Consider the following 19586-nt stretch of genomic DNA (forward strand, 5'->3'; position numbering starts at 1 on the left):
CTGTGTGTGCGTGTTTCCCACCTCACCGTGCAAAAATCAACCGCCCCCCACCTCGTTCCTCTCGGTCAATGCCTCTGCACTGGCAGCTCCACATTCATCCGTAAACTGCACTCCTTGATGCTTTTTATAGATTTTTTTTTTTTTTAACTTCAAAGGAAGAAGTGGTCCGCAATGGAATAATTGACTTATTTGGACTTATTTTGTGGCAAAATCAAAAGGATTATTTTCTGAAAAAGTGGTCAATATGGCTGACGGTAGGCTTGACTGGCATGACTTGTATGTGAGCTTCAGAGCCCTTTAGAAAACTGTTAAAAATGGATTTGAAAATGTACGAAATTGCTGCAAGAATCATAATTATCCACGTATGGTATTATTAATATTCACTATTTATTTGTATTTTATAGGAAATAGGAAATCCCTCATGGAAACTACATTTTGTTAGCCTAATTGCGTAACTGCCTATGTAGTTTTAAGCTACTGTTACCAAACCAGTAAAAAATTAATTTAAAATTGTGTTTTTTCGAGTTGGGTGAAAATGTTCAAATATGACTTAGGCAATTATGCTATTAGGCTAATAGCATCAAGCCGTTTTTATGTTACTGTTACCGAATCAATAGAAAATACCAATGCATTTGCTGAAAATTGTGTTTTTTCTTTGTTTTCTGAAAATGTTCAAATTTGACTTAGGTTAATATCCTATTAGGTGAAAGATTTTTTTTTTATTCCTTGATTGAATCATACTATTTGGGTAAATGGGTTTCATTCTCGATTCATTTATGTTTATTTATTCATTTATGTTTCATTCCACATTCTAGCATTCATTAATTTTCATACAATGGAATAATTTTATTTAATATTCTTAGTATTCGAAAGAGGTCTTTAAAAATGAATGAGACAATTTTGATTAGGTCACAGTGACAGAAAATGTTGTCGTCCCTCCTGGGCAAGTGTGTTGAAAGCTCTGTTGCTATAAATATAAACTATCACATATCGTGAGCATTAGCAAGAGGCTCTGCAGCAGCATGACACATGCATGGTATTATTTATAACTCTTTCAATCATTTTTGTGCATGGGGAAGAAACTGATCAAACACAACTAAATCAGTGGTTTATGCTTCAAGACTCAGTGAAACGAATGAGTTTAGCTGTAAATACTTTATACGCAACGTTGGCATGAAACAGTGGAGCCTCGTGGTCATCAAGAGTAGTGCATATTTTTTTCGGCTGTTTCTTGCAACTTTTTAAATTTGAAAAGTGAAAATTGATTTAAAAAAAAAAATCACCGTCGCTTTTTTCCAGGTTATTTTGAATATTTGAAAACAGGAAAGAACAGAATTAAAATGCATGTTCAAACAAAAACATAAAAAGAATCCAAAAATAATTATTCCAAACAAATAAATATAAAAATACAAATCAATTGTAATAATGAAACAAATTGTTATTATTATCGATAATAGTGCATTTCATTTGTGAATAGTGTCTTCGGGACTGTACGAGAGATGTGACATTTATGTTAATTTGTAATGAATACATTTGTATTAAAGTTAATAACAGAGCTAGATAGATAGATAGATAGATAGATAGATAGATAGATAGACACCCCCCTCCCCCCCAAAAAATGCCTTGATGAAATACTAACAAACAGACTGGATGTGGAAATGTGGCTTTAACAGAAACTTTTGTTGCTTTTTCCCCATTAAGGGGCCAAAAGCGCCAGTGGGTCCCCAGCAGAAGCAGCATGTGACTCAATCAAGTCCAAAGCTGGGATGGTGCTGAACAAGCTTCGAGTGTCTGTGGAGCTGCTCGTCGCTCTGGCCGCTCTCTTGTGCTGGCTGACGGTGGGCGTGGTCATGTTTGACTTTGTGGAGTACAAGGCAGTACCAGGTGGGTTATCAATAATCAATAATTCTATAGACTAGATGATAAAGATTTTTGTAGGAATTGCGTGTGAATGCTAAAGAGCGGAAGCTGAACAGAAATGTACAATGTGAGAATTGGAAAATTTACAAATACTGAATTGCCTAATATAATGAGAATTGCTTAAATCAGTGCAATTCTTTATTTTAATGTGAAAATTAGTTGACAAGATATCCTGAATGAGCTGAACATTTTGAAGTTGATGGTTTGTATCAGTTGAGAAATGTGGACAGATTAGGAAAAAAATTGCAGCATTTGTGCATTGATTTGTGAATTTTGTCTTGGCAAAATGTGGAAAACAGAAAAATATGGACAGTCAGGCAATGTGGAAAATAACAATAACAATAGATCCATATTTGCTTATTTTTTAGCTAGTATTTGTGTGAGCTTGTGTGCCATACAAATACATTTTTAATGATTGATAAACTTAGTTTGGTTGTGCTGTCCAGACATCCAGCACATCATGTCCGACCCGGTCCAAGCCGCGTATGATGCTGCGGAGGAAGTGTCCAATCTCGTAAACAAGTTCCAAGGTGACCTAATAGATTAGCATTAGCGTTAGCAGCATTACCTGCCAGCCGAGTAACTTACTTGTTTTTGGGGGGGGGGGTGGGGGGATTTGGGCTTCTTCCCAGAATGCGCACCTGACTTAAGCGACCCCATGTCTGCAGCCACGTACGCGCTGGATGAAATAGCCCATGCCAAAGACGGATTTGTGCGTTATTTCTCCGACGAGGAAGGTATGCAATCACAAACTTTCAACAATACACTGAAACCTTCTCAAAAGCGCTTCCCTCATCACACTCGTTGAGTTGAGCCTTGAAGTTCTCACTGTGCTCACATGTGCAATTGCCCTCCCAAATACAGACGTCTTCTACCTGAGTTACGTGGATCCGGTGGTGTTGGGCAGACAACTTTTCCATTCCACCAGCGACTGTGTGTGCGGGGTGGCGGCGTCCCTCAGGGACACGCTTTGTGTTGCTGTGGACGCCGTGTTATACTCGATAGCTCAAATGAGTGAAGGTTGGTCAACTGCGTTTTACTAACTAACAAATGCAGGTACTGTATTTGCACTGTATCTGGGGATTGTTATGACATGCTGTGATGTAGTGTGTGATGTCACTTTAATGTTTAATGCCTCCCCCTCCATGAAATTATTGTTATTATCTTTGTGGTGTTATACTAGTATGCTGTAACTATTGCATTCCTTTTCATCACTACAAATACACTCTTAGTATAAAGTCTCCTTTTTCATCATAATAAAACACGCCTCCCTCAAATAAACGCCTCGCGTTTCCCCAGACAAATAAACATCTCCCTCAAATTAGTGGCTCATTTTTCCTTAATAAACACCTCCCTTAAATAAATGGATCACTTTACCCCAAACGTATTGTGTATTCCCTCAATCTGATAAAAACCTCACTTTTCCCCCAGAAAAATAAACACCTCCTTCAAATGAACACTCTTAAATAAACATTTCACTTTTCCCCAGACATTTAAACACCCACCAGCATAAATGCCTCACTTTTCTCCTGTGACAAATAAACACCTCCTTCAAATAAATGCCTCATTTCCCCCCAGACGAATAAACGCCTCACTTTTCCCCTAGACAAATAAATGACTCTTCAAACAAACCCCTCACTTTTGCCCCAAACAACCTAAATGTCAACCTCAAATAAACGGCTCACTTTTTGCCGCGCAAAGATCCTCACTTTTTTGCAATCAGGGAAAAAAATTGTTCTTTCAATTAATAGCTATTATTCATAGGTTGCATATTCAATCTTATTTAAGCCTGTTTGAGCACTACTGCTAACCGAAGCAGCAGAACATACATAAGCACATTTCTTGATTTGTGAAGAGTCCCTGATGCAGTATTAAAGATGATCTTGTCTTATGTAGCGACGATTGGCAGATGGTTCAGTGGCCTCTGACATTTGGCTCCTCGATGTCGTGTTCAGGTGCAATAGACCTGAGCTTCGTGGATCCAGTTCCGTGGTGCAGAGGCCTGTTCTCCTGCGCCAATGACTTTGTGTGCGCCCTGCTGGGCTCCATTCAGCAGCTCCTCTGTGGCGTCTTGGACTCTGCTCTGGATCTAGTTAAAGGTATTTTCTTATTTGGTCCCATCTTGTACTTCTAATTAGATTTTTGAGAAACTACCGTGCCCGAGAAAGAACAACCAATCAGAGACAGAAAAGGTGACCAGTGAGGTGTCAATCATTTGCCGTCCACTCACACCCAGGTCACTGGCACGCCGCCACAGCCTTGCGCTGACCTGTTCCCTTGGGCTTCAGGAGCTCTGTTGAAACGATGTTGGAATATCCACCTTTGGAAGAAAAAGAAAAAAAGCCCTTGCCTCGTTTGCTAACAACTGTACGTAAGACTAGCAAACTGCTTGACAGATAAGTTTATCACCGCTTTTTGATTAATTGATTGTACATTCCAAAAATATTAAAATACAAACCGATAACATTTATCATTATAGCAAGGTTCCGAATTAGTCATGTTAGTGCTGCTATTTTATTGAAGCAGGACAGCGTTGTCTGTGTCTACTAATCACAACTACGCACTTTTATCAGCCATTATGAACGGCCATGTTAGAGAAGCGCGTTCGTGCACGTCAGTAAGGGGCGCGGGTTTATTCAGTGAAATGAGGTTACATCCAAGTCTTGCTAGTGTTAAAACTGCAAGCTACCCCAATAACGCCTTACAACTAACAGAAGTTGTCCCCCCACTCTTTCAGGAAGTGTCAACATCAAGTTTTTGGACCCTGTGACATTCGGCAGGAACGTCGTCAGTGTTGGAAATAAAATAAAGGATAGCCTGCAGGAAGTGATGGCGGTCACCACAGACGGCGTAGTTGATATAATCAACGGTAGGTTATTACCGCTAATAAGCTCGGTGTTTGTGCTTTAAAGGCAATTATAGCAGGCTGGGAATCCCAGAGTAACTCACAGTAGGACATTTATCACCATATTCTGTTAATAAACACAATCTAGCCATTGTGTGAGTGGGTACCACTCAATTGAGTTACAATTCATTTGCACTAATAAGCATCTCATAAAGCAGTAATAATGCATTCTGGTGCGACATGTAATGACTAATGGTGCATGTCGCTACTCACGTTATCATTGACGCAGCCGAATGAAATTAACTACTCGTTAAACCCATTACACATTTGTCTTTATACATTCATAATAACGGTAAACACATGCAGTTGTTCTACAAAAATATTTGGACACCAGTCACTAATCACTTCTGACTTGTCTTAAATCAGACATACAGGAAGTGGTCTACTTCAGCCCCTCCGCCGCCCTGAACAGAACCGCCGAAATCGTCGCGGACCAGTACCAAATGCTCGTCGGCGCCATTTCTGGGTCCCTGCCTGACGTCGCCTTCGACCCCGCGAAAGCTGTGGAAGACGTCGTCCTGGGACTGACAGACAAGAGGGATTTGTTTGTGGCCTACATGTCCGCCATGCTTGTGGGTGATCAAGGTAGAGACGGGGCGCGCGCAGTATTAGACACAGCTGCACGATCTCATCACATTCAATACAAATTGAATGTAACTATTTATAATAGTAGTGCAGAAGTGCACCGCATCGTACTGAGAGCCGTTCCTAATAATTTGGTTACCTGAATTAGTGTCTTGATATACATTAATAAACATATTGTGAAATGAATACCATCAAAAGTGAGCAATGTTATCTTTGTGTATGTGTATATAAAATATTTCATTTGACATAATCAAGAAATTATAAAGGTATTTATCTTTTGTGTATATTTATATTTTATACATTATTAAAATTATACATTTACATTTGTTCTCATGTATTAATTTAATGTTGTACAATAAACCAATTATTTAAAAGAATAATAATAATGTGTTAAAAGTATATGTAAAATGTGTTATTTTACTCCCTCAAAAGCTATATGTAAAATATGTAAAATTGTTTAACAATCAAATAGTAATTCACGCTCATTTAAAAATATTAGTATTTATGTTCCGTTAACCGAGTATTTCAAAATAAAAATGTCAACTTTTAATGTAAAACTGTTTAATTTGCTCATATTTTTTTATTTCATTATTTACAATTTCACCTGTGAGCACATTATATGACTAACAAAAAAAAAATGAATGGTGACATTTTAATTAACCAACCAAGTATGAAAAAAGTGAATTAATGCCCCAAATATGACAGGAATCTTGATAATGTAAATGCTCGGTGGGCATCAGACCAGAAGTTCCCAAATGTTTTACACCAAAAAATCTTGATTGAATTAAATATGTATTGCGCACAAGTGAGACAAACATTGTACCTGAAAACGATTAAATGCAAATGTATTGCACCTAAAAGTTAAACACAACTGAACTGAACTTACCAAATGTACTCGATTAAAGGAGAAAAGCTTTCAACCACTGTCGCATTATGTATGCACAATTTGAACAATTAACTAAGTGATTCTGTCACGTACCACTAGAGGGAGTCCGCATACCATGTGTGGTACTCATACCGCACTTGGAGAATCGCCGCGTTACTGTGTACCAGTACCTGTATAATGATTGACATTTGTCTTTATTTGAGCTGAACCTGTCACTACGCCGCCTGAGGATGTCATCCCCAGAAAAGGTTTTTCTTAAAAAAAAAAAATGTGTAAATCCTTTTATTTCACCTAAATGACTATTGTAATTAACAAAACTAATCTCTTGTTGTTTCTCTTCGTTTAGATGAAAGCGCAACACCTCACTCGGACAGACATATGGTGAGACGCAAAGGTAAGACGATTTTCTCGCAAGTGTGTGTGCGCGTGTTACAGTTTACTAACGCGTCTTTAAAATGCAGGTGAATTTCTGCCGCCGTATGTAAAAGGTAAGACCATGTTGTTGTTTTTTTGTCAATACAAAGAGTTTATTTTGATTGTTACAGTGAAACCTTCAAAGTAGAATGCAAAAAAAAAAAAACATTTCCCCCCCCCATAGGAAATAATTTCAAAAATGTTAATAATCCGCCATAATCTTGGCAGCACGTTAGTTAATGTTGCACATATCTGCCTCACAGTTGTGAGGTTCGGGTTTGAATCTGGGCATTGGCCTTCCTGTGTGGCATGTTTGCCAGAGTACCCGGAGAAAACCCATGCAAGCTCGGGGACCTGTGCTCACATGGGTTTTCTCCGGGTACTCCGGCTTCCTCCTACAAAAAACACGCATGTTAGGAGAAAGAATATGCGCTATGGAAAATCCATGGACGGACTTTTGAGGGTGTTCGACTTTGGAGGTTGCAAAGAATATTTGGATTGATTTATTATCTTTGAATACTAAAATGTCTCGTTCCGTGTGTCTTAATGGTTTGTTATGTGTGTAAACCAGACGTAACAGTTAAAAGGTACAGGGGTTCCTCAGGTTTCAAGGTTGGGAACTAGTTTGCGCAGCGCCGTAACAATACATCGTCACTGACCTTTGTGTTTTCATATTTATTGGCATTATTTATTTTATTTATACTTGCGACTTTACTACTGCATTAGCGTAGGATGAGCGCAGTGACCGATAATCGTGTTTCCAAAAGATTATCCTGAACGATTATCTTGTGATGCGGGGTTTGTTAAGAGTTATTTTTCCGCCCCGATCTGCTCGGAAATCGGTCACGGCCGACGATTGTAAATGTTACGATTGCGAATCGTTGTGTGTGCAGTGTCTTGTTGTGTAGTGTCTTGTTTGGGGTTGGCGATTATCGGTGGAGACATTGTTATGTGTGGAGTGTCAGTCATGTCGAGTACACCACACACGATAAGAGCAGTAGCACACATAGGCAGATTTTTTTCCCCTCGTCATGTGCGGGGCTCTGACATTTAAAAGTCGGTTAAGCAAGGACCCCTTATAAATATTACCCCGCCCCCCCCCCCCCAAAAAAAAAAAAACCCTGCATGATGCCTTTTGATAATCACGACAAAACAGCATAAACATGGGACCAAATAGGCACCATAGCTGTATGTATATTCAGTATCTCACAAAAGTGAGCACCCCCCCCTCATATTTTTGTAAATATTTTATTATATCTTTTAAAGGGACGACCCTGAAGAAATGACACTTTGCAACAACGTAAAGCAGTCAGTGTACAGCTTGTATAATAGTGTCAATTTCATTAATTAATTCAATGCACAGCCATTAATGTCTAAACCGCTGGCCACAAAAGTGAGTACACCCCTATGTGAAACGGTCCAAATAGGGCCCAATTAACCATTTTCCCTCCCTGGTGCCAGAGTTACAAGGTCTCAAGTGTTAAATTTGGTTCATGTTTGTCACACTGTCACACTTGTTTTCATGATATCTTGTGTACTTTGGAAGTGATGTACTGCGTGGCCCGAGCATCTTCTGTACAACTGCTTGCCTCTGTCGCACTCTTTGTACCAGATTGCATTGTAATGTCGCAACCTTATTCCTTGTGACACTAATGTAAGCACGTTGACGTGTGTAATAAACATGCGGTTGCGCGTCTCATTCCACCTCATCCCGCCGGGAAACATGTGGACTGTGTGTGATAAACCGTGACATTACGAGCTGGTGGTGCAGTTGCAGAGATGATGATGATGATGATGCACGCCCCGAAAGACCGCCAACAAGACGCTAAAGATGACATTAAAGCATCAGAGAAAGACAAGGGTATTCATGTTTTCATCACATTTACACTGCATCCAGAAAGCATTCACTTTCACTTTTTCAACATTTTATGTTGCAGCCTATATCTCAAATTGAATACATTATTTTTACCTCAAAATTCTACATAGTACCATGGAAGCCAGTTTCTGCCAATGCATATTTATTTATTTATTTATTTTTTGCCAGTAAAGGCGGTATTTTTTTTTTTTTTTTAATTGCCCAAAATCTATCAAAATGTCATTATGGAGGGTTGTTTGTAGAAATTTTAGAGGAAATTTATTTCATTTTGGAATAAAGCTGAAACATAGCAAAATGCAGAAAACGTGAAACACTGTGAATACTTTCCGGATGCACTGCAGAAGATACTGATGACAAAAAAGAGACTTAAATGTGTTGCTGTCGCATCACTAGAGGAACACGTCCGCCTTGGAGCGTCACTGGGCGTCCGAGAGGAGGAGGATGTGGGGGATGATGAAGAGGAATGGCAGCTGCAAGTAAATAAAGAGGACCAAGAGGAGGAGAAGATGGAAAGAGGGGACAAGGAGGTGGATGAAGAAGAAGTCGTGTTGGAGGAGGAGGAGGAGGCGGATAAGGAAAGTGAAGCTGCAGAAGTCCTGTTCATTGGGGAGGAGGAAGAGGAGAGCCCATTAGACAATGATGAGGAGGAGGAAGATGAGGAGATGACAACCTTCAATGCTAGCGATGATGATGCAGAAGCAGAGTCAACAACAGAAGATGAAGAGACTCCAATTGTAGAGGAGGAAGAGAAGGAAGGAGAACATGAGGAGGTGACCACTGGAGTTGAAGATGGGGAGGAGGAAAAGGACAATGAGATGACAAAAAATGAGGAAGAGGGGGAGGAGCAGACAATAACTAATGGTGACGATGAGGAGGAGGAGGAAGATGAGGAGACACCGGCCATAGACGATCGTGATGACGGGGATGAAATAGCTATCGCCGATGATGAGGATGAAGACCTGGAGACAGCAACCAGAGATGATCACGACAAGGAAGAGGAGACCGAAGATGATGAGGAGGAGGAGACAAAAAATGTTGATGATGAGGAAGAGGAGGAAAAGGACGGGGAGATAACAATAGATGAGGGGGAGACAATAACTGAAGATGAGGAGGGGGAGGAGGATGAGGGGACACCAACCATAGATGATCAAGACGAGGAAGAGGAGGGGGCCAAAGAGGAGACGACAATAATATTAGATGAGGAGGACGAGGAAAAAACAACTCATGATGATGATGAGGAGGAGGAGGAGGAGGAGTATGAAGAAGACAATAAAATAGCATTAACTGATGAAGAGGAGGAGACCCTAACCATAGGTTGTCACGATGAGGAAGAGGAAGAGACTACAACATTAGATGAGGAGGAAGAAGATGATGGTGTTGAGGAGGAGAAAACAACTGAAGGTGATGATGAAGAGGATGAAGACGATGAGAAAACAACCTTAGCTAATGAAGAGGAGGATACAACAAGAGCAGATGATCGTGACGAGGAAGAGGAGAAGACTACAACATTGGATGAGGAAGATGACGAGATAACAACTGTAGATGATAATGATGATGATGATGAAGAGAACACCCCTGAAGGTGACGAGGAGGAGGATGAAGATGATGCGAAAACAACCTTAGCAGATGAAGAAGAGGATGCAAGAGTAGATGATCATGACGAGGAAGAGGAGAAGATCACAACATTAGATGAGGAAGGTGACGAGATAACAGCTGTAGATGATGATGATGAAGAGGAGAAAACAACTGAAGATGACAATGATGAGGAGGAAGAAACCACTTTAGGCGACGAGTATGAAGATGAGAAGACAACAACCACAGATGAGGAGGAGGAGGAGGAGAAGGAGGACGAAGAGGAGGAGGCACCAACTTTGGAGTCTTGTGTCCTGACCGATGATGACGAGGAGGACGCTGAGAGTAAACCTTTCGAGCATGACGATGATGATGGACAGGACCTTCACCATGATGAGGAAAACGATTTGGATGAAAACGAAGAGAACGTTCCCGTTCCTGTTCCTGCGCAGGGACGCACGAGTGTTCAGAACCATCCCGGCAAACACCACACAGGTACAAAAAAAGTCATTTTTCATTCCATCTTTGCACATTTTTTTCATGACGTGATCATGAAAAAGTTCTCGTGTGGTCAAGGAGATGATTATTGAGCATTGTCACAATTTGGTTGTTGATGTTGTGACTTTTGACTTGTCCCACTAGGGGTCGCCACAATGAGTCACTTGCATGATTTTTTTGGGGCATGTTTGTTTTTACAGCGGATTCAACTTCCTGACGCAACCCACCCATTTTTTTTATTTGGGTTTGGGACCGGCAGTGGCTGGTTGATGGAATCAAACTATATTGATGTTGCACTTTCTACGCGCTGTCGTTCGGTCAAATTTGTTCTTTCTTTATAGAGGCAGTCAACTCAACTCACTTCACAACAAACAGCAGTCTTGCAGATAGTTTCTTCAAAAAAGAGGCTTCAAGTTGTTTATTTCCACTCCCAGTTTAAGTTTATTGTCAAACTAAGCATAACACAAACGCAAGATAGCTACAGCTTCGGCTAACTTGTCCGTTTAGCATAATGCTAACGCAGAATGCAAAACGCCATAGGCAGGCAAACAGGAAGTATTGGTGTCGTGGTGTTATAACCCTTTAACAATGGATATTTGGTCGAGCAATACCACAATGTTTTTTACACTGTTGTGTTTATAATGAAAGCAAATGTATGTCATGTTTCTAATGAATACATATCACAAAGTCAGTGTAAATTTGATCTCTGTGTGTGTGTGTTTGTGTATCATATATATTTCAGTTGTCAAAGAAGCAACGAAAAGACACCAGGCACCTAGAGAAGTTAAAGTTGTACTTAAAGGTAACATTGTGATGGCCTTTGTAGGTATATTAATAGGTTCTACTCCAATATAAAATCTTTTTTATACTCATGAATATTTATTGCCATATGCTGACCGTTTAAAAGAAACAACAAAAGAAGAGAAAACAGACATCAAACATGAGGAATCACTTGCAAACAAAACCGGTGAGGAAAAACCAATGGAGAAGCTCAAAGCCATCGTTAAACTCCTTTCAAAAAAGACTAAAAAATTGAAAGGTAATGACTCCTCATCCAAATATCCTCTAAAGGTAGAACTTAACATAATTAGTACATCTGAAAATAACATCTTATTATTAATTTTGCTATTATTTCAGGTATTAACCTTGTCTTATAGTGACATACAGATGATTTCACTGTACTGTAATATTGTATGTCCATGACAACATGAAGAAAGTTGTCCAGAACTAAGAAAAGTCCACATAATTCAATTTCCCATACATAATCACTGTATGCCTCTCACTTTTAGAAGAACCCCTGAGGAAAAAAACAATAAAGAAGCCAAAAGTTGAGGCAAAGGCCGCCAAAGATAAAATGGATTTGAAGAAGCCATGGGTGATAAACGTTTCCAAAGTTAAAATGGCAGAAATGGCTAAGGAAGATAAGAAAAATGTGAGGAAACCTGCCAAACAAGAGAAGGAAGGTCTTACTGAGAAGCTTACAAAGGAGTCGCCAAAAGAAGAAATTAAAGATGAGACATTACGCAAGAAGGCGATCCCAAAAACTCTCAATGAAGTCAAAGGACCTGTTAGAAAAGAGAAGGAAGTGAAGAAACCTCAGAAAGAAGAGAAAGAGGGCAACGAACCTTCTAAGAAAGCAAAAAAAGAGAAGGAGGTCAAAGAAACTATTAAGGTTGTCAAGAAACCTCGGAAAGAAGTGAAAGCACCTTATATGAAAGAGAAAGAAGTAAAACCTGAAAAAGCTGAGAAGGAGGTCAAGGAAACTTCTAAAGAAGACAAGAAACCTCAGAAAGAAGAGAAGGAGGTCAAAGAAACTATGAAGGTCATCAAGAAACCTCAGAAAGAAGAGAAAGAAGTCAAAGAACCTCCTAAGGAAGTCAAGAAACCTCCAAAAGAAGATGTGGAGGCCAAAACACATTCTAGAAAAGAGAAGGAAGTCAAAAAAACCCAGAAAGAAGAGAAACAGGTAAAAGAAACTTTCATGGAAGCCTATAAACCACCAAAAGAAGTTAAAGAACCAGTCAGAAAAGAGAAGGCGGTCAAGAAACATCTGAAAGGAGAGAAAGAGATCAAAGAACCTTCTAGAAAAGAGAAGGAAGTCATGAAACCTCAGAAAGATGATGTAGAGGTCAAAGAAACTTCAAAGGGAGTGATGGAGCCTCAGAGAGAAGACAATGAGGTCAAAGAACCTTCTAAGGAAGCCAAGAAACCTCTGGAAGAAGATAAAAAAGTAAAAGAACTTTCTATGAAAGAGAAGGCAGTCAAGAAACCTCATAAAGAAGAAAAAGAGGTCAGAGAACCTTCTAGAAAAGGGAAGGAAGTCAAGAAACAGAAAAAAGATATAGAGGTCAAAGAATATTCAAAGGAAGTCAAGGAGCCTCAGAAAGAAGACAAAGAGGTCAAAAAACCTTCTAAGGAAGCCAAGAAACCTCTGGCAGAAGAGAAAGAAGCCAAACAACTTTCTAAGGAAGCCAAGAAACCTCCAAAAGAATTTAAAGAACCTTCAAGAAAACAGACGGAAGTTGAGGAACCTCCAAAAGAAGTGAAAGAACCTCAGAAGGAAGCCAAGAAACCGCCCAAAGAAGAGAAAGATATCAAAGAACCTTCAAAGGAAGACAAGAAACCTCCAAAAGAACTCAAAGAATTGTCTAGTACAGAGAAGGAGGTCAGGAAACCTAAGAAAGAAGAGAAGGTCAAAGAATCTACCAAGGATGAGATGGAAGAGAAGGGTGAGGTCAGCAAAACTCTCAAAGATCAAAAGACTGTGGAAGCACTCAAAGAAGAACCTGAACCACCACCCACAGAGAAACCACGCAGAAAACTAAGAACCATCAGTGCATTACTCAAAGAAGTACCAGAGAAACCACTGAGAGAAGGCAAAGAAGAGAAGCGGCGTCCTCTAGAAGAAGTTGACAAAGCTCACAAAGAGGAGAAAGCCATAAAGGAACATCCCAAAGAATTTAAGAAACCTCCAAAGGAGGAGAAGGAAATCAAGAAACCCATCAAAGCAGATAGACAAGCAAATATATCTTCTGCAGAACTAAAAGAACCTGAGAAACCACATGAAGACAAGTCAGAAGTTAAGAAATCTCCCAGGGATGTTGTAGAAGTCAGGAGACATCTCAAAGACAAGAGAAAGCCTTCTAGAAGATTTTTCGAAGTCCAGAAAGAAGAGAACGAAGCAAAGAATGCTACCAAAGATAAAATAGAAGGAAAGAAACCTCATGCAAAAGTGATGATTTTCAGGAGAACTTCCAAAGAGCACGTGGAAGCTCTCAAGAAACCACACAAAGAACTTATCAATGAAACAGAAAACGTCAAGAAGCCTCCCAAAGAGGAAAGGGAACCCAGGAAACATCTTACAGAAGAGCTAGAGAAACAAGAGGTTGGGGCTACCAAGGTTACCACACTGGAAAAAGAGGAGAAGAAGCCACATGAAGAACATGAAGTCAGGAAAAAGTATAAGGACGTCAAGAGATCTCTAAGAAAACAGACAAAGCTCCTGAAACCAACCAGAGTTGAGAAAGACCTCAAGAAACCATCTCAAGGAGTCCACGAGGAGCGTAAACCCCTCGTGGGAAAGGAGAAGACACCTCCCAAGGTAGAGGTGACGATACCACATGAAGAACAAATCAGCATATCTTTGAGAGAGGAGCAAGACATCACAATATTTCTCAGAAAAGAGAAAAAGCTCCTCAAACCAAGCGAAGAAGAAAAATATCTCCAGAAACCTTCTCAAGAAGTCCCAGAGGCGAATAAACCCTCTGACGTGAAAGAGGAGAAGAAACATCCTAAAGAAGAGAACAAGTTACCATATAAAGAAGACACCAGGAGATCTTTCAGAGAGGAGATGGAAGTCAAAAGATCTATCATAAGACAGACTAGGCTCCAGACACCGACCACAGTGGAGAAAGAACCCAAGAAAACACCCATAGAAGTCCCTGAGGAGATTAAACCCTCTGAGGTGAAAGAGGAGAAGATTCCGCCCAAAGAATCTCGTGACGAAGCAATGATACACCCTAAAGGAGCGGGTGAAGAAAAGAAACCTTCCAGGAAAGAAAAACCAATCAAGGTGGCGGATGAAACAGAAGAAAGGAAATCATCGAAAGTGCGTCCTCTCTCTATGAGGGGGAAAAAAATGACGAAACCTCCCAAACAGGAGAAGGAAGAACCTGAAGACATTGTTTCCAAAGAAGTCAAGAAGCCCTTAAAGCCAATACCAACGGAACCCTCTAAAGAGCTTTCAAAACAATCCAAAAAGGAACCACAGAAGTTGACCAGGCTGCTCTCGAAAGATGTCCAAGACACAACAATGACCATTGAAGATACAAGTGACGCCTCCAAAGTGGACAAACAAGTCAAGAAGACTCCCAAAGAACAAACTCCACAGAAGACAGGTAAGTTAGCGGTTTGAGAACATCTTGACGTTAGGAAAACTAAACTAAACTAAAAGAAGAGACAAATATTACAACGATATAAAAAGGCAAATACAGTGGCGCCTTGAGAGAGTGAGCCGTCTTAGTTTTGGGAGATACAAGCCTAACTTTGGCTTAATTACTGTTTTTTTCTAAATGACAATAGTGCTGGTTGTCTTATTAAAAACCCGACAAAGCGGTTTTGTTTTGTTTTGGGGGGGGCGGCTGGAACAGATTAATGGCATTTCCATTTTAAAAAATTTATAATAATAATACATTTTACTTATAAGGAGGTATTCTAGACTCAGGCAAAGAAGCTTTACAATTGCATACATTATTCATTCACTCCACAGTGACACCTAGTGGTGGTAAGGTACATGTGTAGCCACAGCTGCCCTGTCTGACAGAGGCTGCCATTCTGCGCCTGCGGCCACGCTGACCGACTCCGGACATCGAACCACATCCATGGACAATGCGGATTATTTGTCTTGCCTGGAGACACAGCGACAACATGTGCTCGGACGGTATATGCAAATAACTAATATATATAAAATATAAATATAAAATATATAAAACAGAAAAATCTAACAAATATTCCAATTAAAATAAAATACATATTTAACAATACAAAATACAATTGAAATAAAATGTAAATATTACAATTTAAATGCAATAAAATGTTAGTAAAACAACATGAAAATAGCGCAGTTAAAATGCCCAAAAAGTATTCTAATGAAACGAAATTCATTTAAAAAGACCTCTGCTTTTCATGGTACTGAATAATCAGATATCTGCTTCTCCTTCTCAGCCGACGTATCCAAGAGACCGCTCAGCTTGCTGAGAATCACCAAAAAGCAAATAGCCTCTGTCTTCAAAAAGGAACGTGTCAACTTTACAAAAGAAGCAGGTACTGTGAATAAATACCTACCAAGCTTTTAACTACTTATGTATTTATTTATTCATTCATTTGTGTGTTTTTAATTAATTAATTTTAATTAATTATTAATCTTTTGTAATTATCAAAGCCCCAGAAGTTCGTAAGGTGGCAGTCAAACCAAAACCTACAAAGAAAAGTACGTATGTTTTCTTTTAAATTGTTATTTATTTTTGGCTTGTATATTTGGGACTGTACATTAGTTTATTTAATCATTTTAAAATGTTTCATTTTTAAGACACTCTATCATCGCTGTCAGGCTGAATCCTCGTATCTCACTCTCCAAAATAACTACTTTTCAGGAAATAAATACAAAAAAAATGTAAAAATTGAGTTACCAAAACTGTTATTGCTATTTTACCTGATATTGCTATCAACACAACATCATTCCAAAATCATGTTCAAGCGCTAATTTAATACAGTAAAAAAAATCTCTAATTTATTGCACTGTCATTGATTAAAATGGCAGGACGTACAATCCAAGTCTTTGCTCACGCAGACGCCCTGACAAGACCAAACAATTTCAAGCCGCTAAAAAAAACAATTTTAGTTCCTCAAGTGCCAGGAAACCTTTTACGCTCACACCGGGGGTCCGGGGATCGCAAGAAATGGGACTTTTCCTTTGAGTGAACTACTCCTATTTTGTGCTTTTTGACAGCTGATCCAAAGAAAAAAGCCGAAGCAGTCGTCGTGAAAATAGGTGAGGCTTCCCTTTGTTCTGATAGAAAAGAAATTCGAAAGCCTTTTCGCCATTTTTTTTTTTTAATTATTTTTTATTGTGTTGCCAGAACAAGAAGGTCTTGCAAAAAACATTTCTGTGCTGAAGGAGAGAGTGAAAATAGTCCCAATGAAGAAAGGTCATTTCTTTCTTTCTTTCTTTCTTTCTTTTTCTTTCTTTTCTTTCTTTCTTTCTTTCCTTCCTTTCTTTTACAGTCATATGAATTTATATTCATGAATCTATTTCAGTTATCACAAGGCCAGAAAAGAAAGTCCAGGGGTCACCTGCCAAGACAGGTATGGATACTGCATCTTAAATAATAATTATATGGCAATACAGTGGCACCTCGACTTCCAAGTTTTCGAGATGCAAGCCGGAATTGCGCGCAAATATCTACGTTTCGAGTGCTAGCTATGGTGGCAGAAAACTTCACCAAAGCAGCAGTTTGGGAGATAGTAAACACTTCAGAAAGGAGGCCAAGTGTGCTTGCTTCAAACTTTTTTTTTTGACACTCCCATCTGAAGTTTACTGTAAAACTAAACATAAAACAAAAATAGATAAACATTGTATATTTAACCAAACCTCATAATACAACATATAATATAACTTTGGCCGATGAAAATTCGCTAGCTTAATGCTAACACACAATGCAAAACACAATAGCTGGGCTAACAAAACCAGCATCAATCTTGCAGGGATTGTAAACCTTCAAATAACTTATATTTGAACACAAGCGGTAGCAATACCTGCAGAAAGCACATCCAACAATACTCACAGGCATATATATACATATATATATATATATATATATATATATTTTATATATATATATATTCTTTATCCTCTGCGAAAAATGAGCTCAGTTGTGACGGTTATTCATCAAATCTACGTGTAGAATGTCTGTATGTATCACGGAACGAATTTAACTCGTAAGTTAAGGCACCACTGTATAAAGGCTTTTTAAATTCAATTTGTGTGTATTTATGATATTTTTAGCAGCTGAAGACGTCAAACTCAAGTCAAAACCAAGAGGTAATTTACATTTATGCTTCATATTGTATTCTACAATAATAATATTCTTAAAATTACAGTTGTTTTTTTTTCTTTGTGTCTTTATGTGTCTTTAGCAAAAGCGAAAGTGGTGCCACTCAAGAAAGGTGCACATACGACTGTTTTAATATGACAGGAGAATGTACAGGATGATGTCAGTTGAATATAGTTATGATTATTTATGTTCATAGAAGATGTTGTCAGGGAGAGGAGACTTGAGAGCACGAAAGGTTGCTTTCTTTTACTGTGGTTTTAACATTTTCATTTGATTTGATTTGGTTTAATCATTTGTTTGTATTTTAATCACTTCATTTTGGTCTAATAAAGCCTACAATAATCATGGTTTTATTTTATTTTACTTTTTGGAACATGTTTTATTACAGTGGCTTTACTGAGGTTTTCATTTGATTTTGTTATATCCTTTTTATTTGGGGGAAAAAAAGAACTATTTGTTGTGTTTTTGTACTATAATCACTTTATTGATTTTAACAATATTACCGATATTTCAGAACAATCGGTTGCCACGGCAACAAAGATTCTTCATTTTAAACCGGTGTACCACTTTTTAATGCTTGTCTGTTTTATGACTAATATACTGTAAATGTATTTATTTTGATTCTGATTTTTTTTTTCAGTGCCTCTCTCAGGCGACAAGACTGAAGCAAAGAGGAAAAAGGCCCCATCCCTCCTCAAGACAAAAAGTAGCTTTAATATTGTTTACTAACAATGTTAGCGTTAATACCTCTCCGGCAGTGTCAATCAATAAGTAAGTGTTGTCATGATTATTTTTTTTTACTTTAATTTTTTTGTGCCGCAGAGCACGAGACCTCCAAAGAAAACCAAAAGCCCACAGCAATGACAAAAGGTACAGTGCAGTGTTTGGGAGGGATTGATCTTTTTTTTTTATTATTTATTTTAATTACCAGTACATCTTATTTTATATTGATTTTGTTGTCACTTTGTTATTATTATTATTATTATTATTATTATTATTATCCTTGCTGTTGTTATTTTACATTCAATTTTACATTTTGTATTTAATCTTCTTTTTTTTTTTACCCAATCGCTATATATATGCTTGCAACAAAGCCTGAAATCGGTTCCTTTTTATTTATTTATTTCTATTACTTTTTCGCCATTTTACTATTATTTTTTTATTATTTAAAAAATAAATAGTCATTTCATTACAGTATTGTAATCACTTTCTATTGATGCAAGAGAGCATGTGTAAATAAATACAGTATAAGCTCCTATTTAATTTAATTTATTTAATTTTCTTTTACAAGGAAAGAAATACGCTACGGTTTTATTTTTAATCACCTTTGGCTCTAAGGAAAGTGCAACAATGCCTAAAATATTTTAATTTATTTTATTGTTTTTTTTTCTAATTACATAATATCTAAAATTCTGTTTTTTTTTCATTGTTATAATTTGATTGGTGTATTTCAATCACTTCATTTTGGTTGAATGGAAACAAATCTAAGTTGCCATTAATTAAGGTATTTAACGAAACGAGCGCGCATACAGTAATGTCTGATTGTTATGTTTAGAAAAAGCAGCGGAGAAGACAACCAAAGATGTGGCAAACGGTACCAATGAGTCTAACACATTCACAACAGTTATTTTATTGTAATATTATTATTATCATTCATTTTCTGCTTGTATTTACAGATGATAGAGTTCTGAAAGAGATACAAGAAAAAAGTAGGTTTAATTACTTTAGTGAACTTCATTCTTTATTCCTGTTGACTACCTTCATTGAAGTATTTATTTTGTCGTAGATAAATCTGCAAAGGAGGAGCAATCAAAAGGT

At 38.2% G+C, this 19586-nt stretch overlaps 1 protein-coding gene across 10 annotated transcripts in view; it reads left to right on the forward strand.

Annotated features, from left to right (window-relative positions):
• Positions 1-19586, forward strand: part of si:ch211-266g18.10 (trichohyalin) — a 23731-nt gene continuing 4145 nt past the window's right edge. The window contains exons 1-28 of one of the 10 annotated variants that reach the window (XM_061794466.1): positions 1-254; positions 1702-1884; positions 2367-2450; positions 2553-2657; positions 2785-2940; positions 3876-4019; positions 4658-4789; positions 5192-5410; positions 6500-6544; positions 6643-6690; positions 6758-6784; positions 8482-8571; positions 8980-10653; positions 11399-11458; positions 11564-11695; positions 11946-15053; positions 15880-15978; positions 16097-16144; positions 16664-16705; positions 16794-16862; positions 16972-17019; positions 17720-17755; positions 17851-17880; positions 18409-18474; positions 18591-18638; positions 19324-19362; positions 19445-19477; positions 19555-19584. In XM_061794466.1, coding sequence (XP_061650450.1) covers positions 245-254; positions 1702-1884; positions 2367-2450; positions 2553-2657; positions 2785-2940; positions 3876-4019; positions 4658-4789; positions 5192-5410; positions 6500-6544; positions 6643-6690; positions 6758-6784; positions 8482-8571; positions 8980-10653; positions 11399-11458; positions 11564-11695; positions 11946-15053; positions 15880-15978; positions 16097-16144; positions 16664-16705; positions 16794-16862; positions 16972-17019; positions 17720-17755; positions 17851-17880; positions 18409-18474; positions 18591-18638; positions 19324-19362; positions 19445-19477; positions 19555-19584 — 6805 coding nt within the window. In that variant the 5' untranslated portion in view covers positions 1-244. The remainder of the gene's footprint in view (positions 255-1701; positions 1885-2366; positions 2451-2552; positions 2658-2784; positions 2941-3875; positions 4020-4657; positions 4790-5191; positions 5411-6499; positions 6545-6642; positions 6691-6757; positions 6785-8481; positions 8572-8979; positions 10654-11398; positions 11459-11563; positions 11696-11945; positions 15054-15879; positions 15979-16096; positions 16145-16663; positions 16706-16793; positions 16863-16971; positions 17020-17719; positions 17756-17850; positions 17881-18408; positions 18475-18590; positions 18639-19323; positions 19363-19444; positions 19478-19554; positions 19585-19586) is intronic. The other 9 variants (XM_061794468.1, XM_061794467.1, XM_061794469.1 and 6 more) reach the window with 9 other exon arrangements.

This window comes from Phyllopteryx taeniolatus, chromosome 13 (assembly GCF_024500385.1).
Source record: "Phyllopteryx taeniolatus isolate TA_2022b chromosome 13, UOR_Ptae_1.2, whole genome shotgun sequence".
Classification (NCBI taxonomy): Eukaryota; Metazoa; Chordata; class Actinopteri; order Syngnathiformes; family Syngnathidae; genus Phyllopteryx; species Phyllopteryx taeniolatus.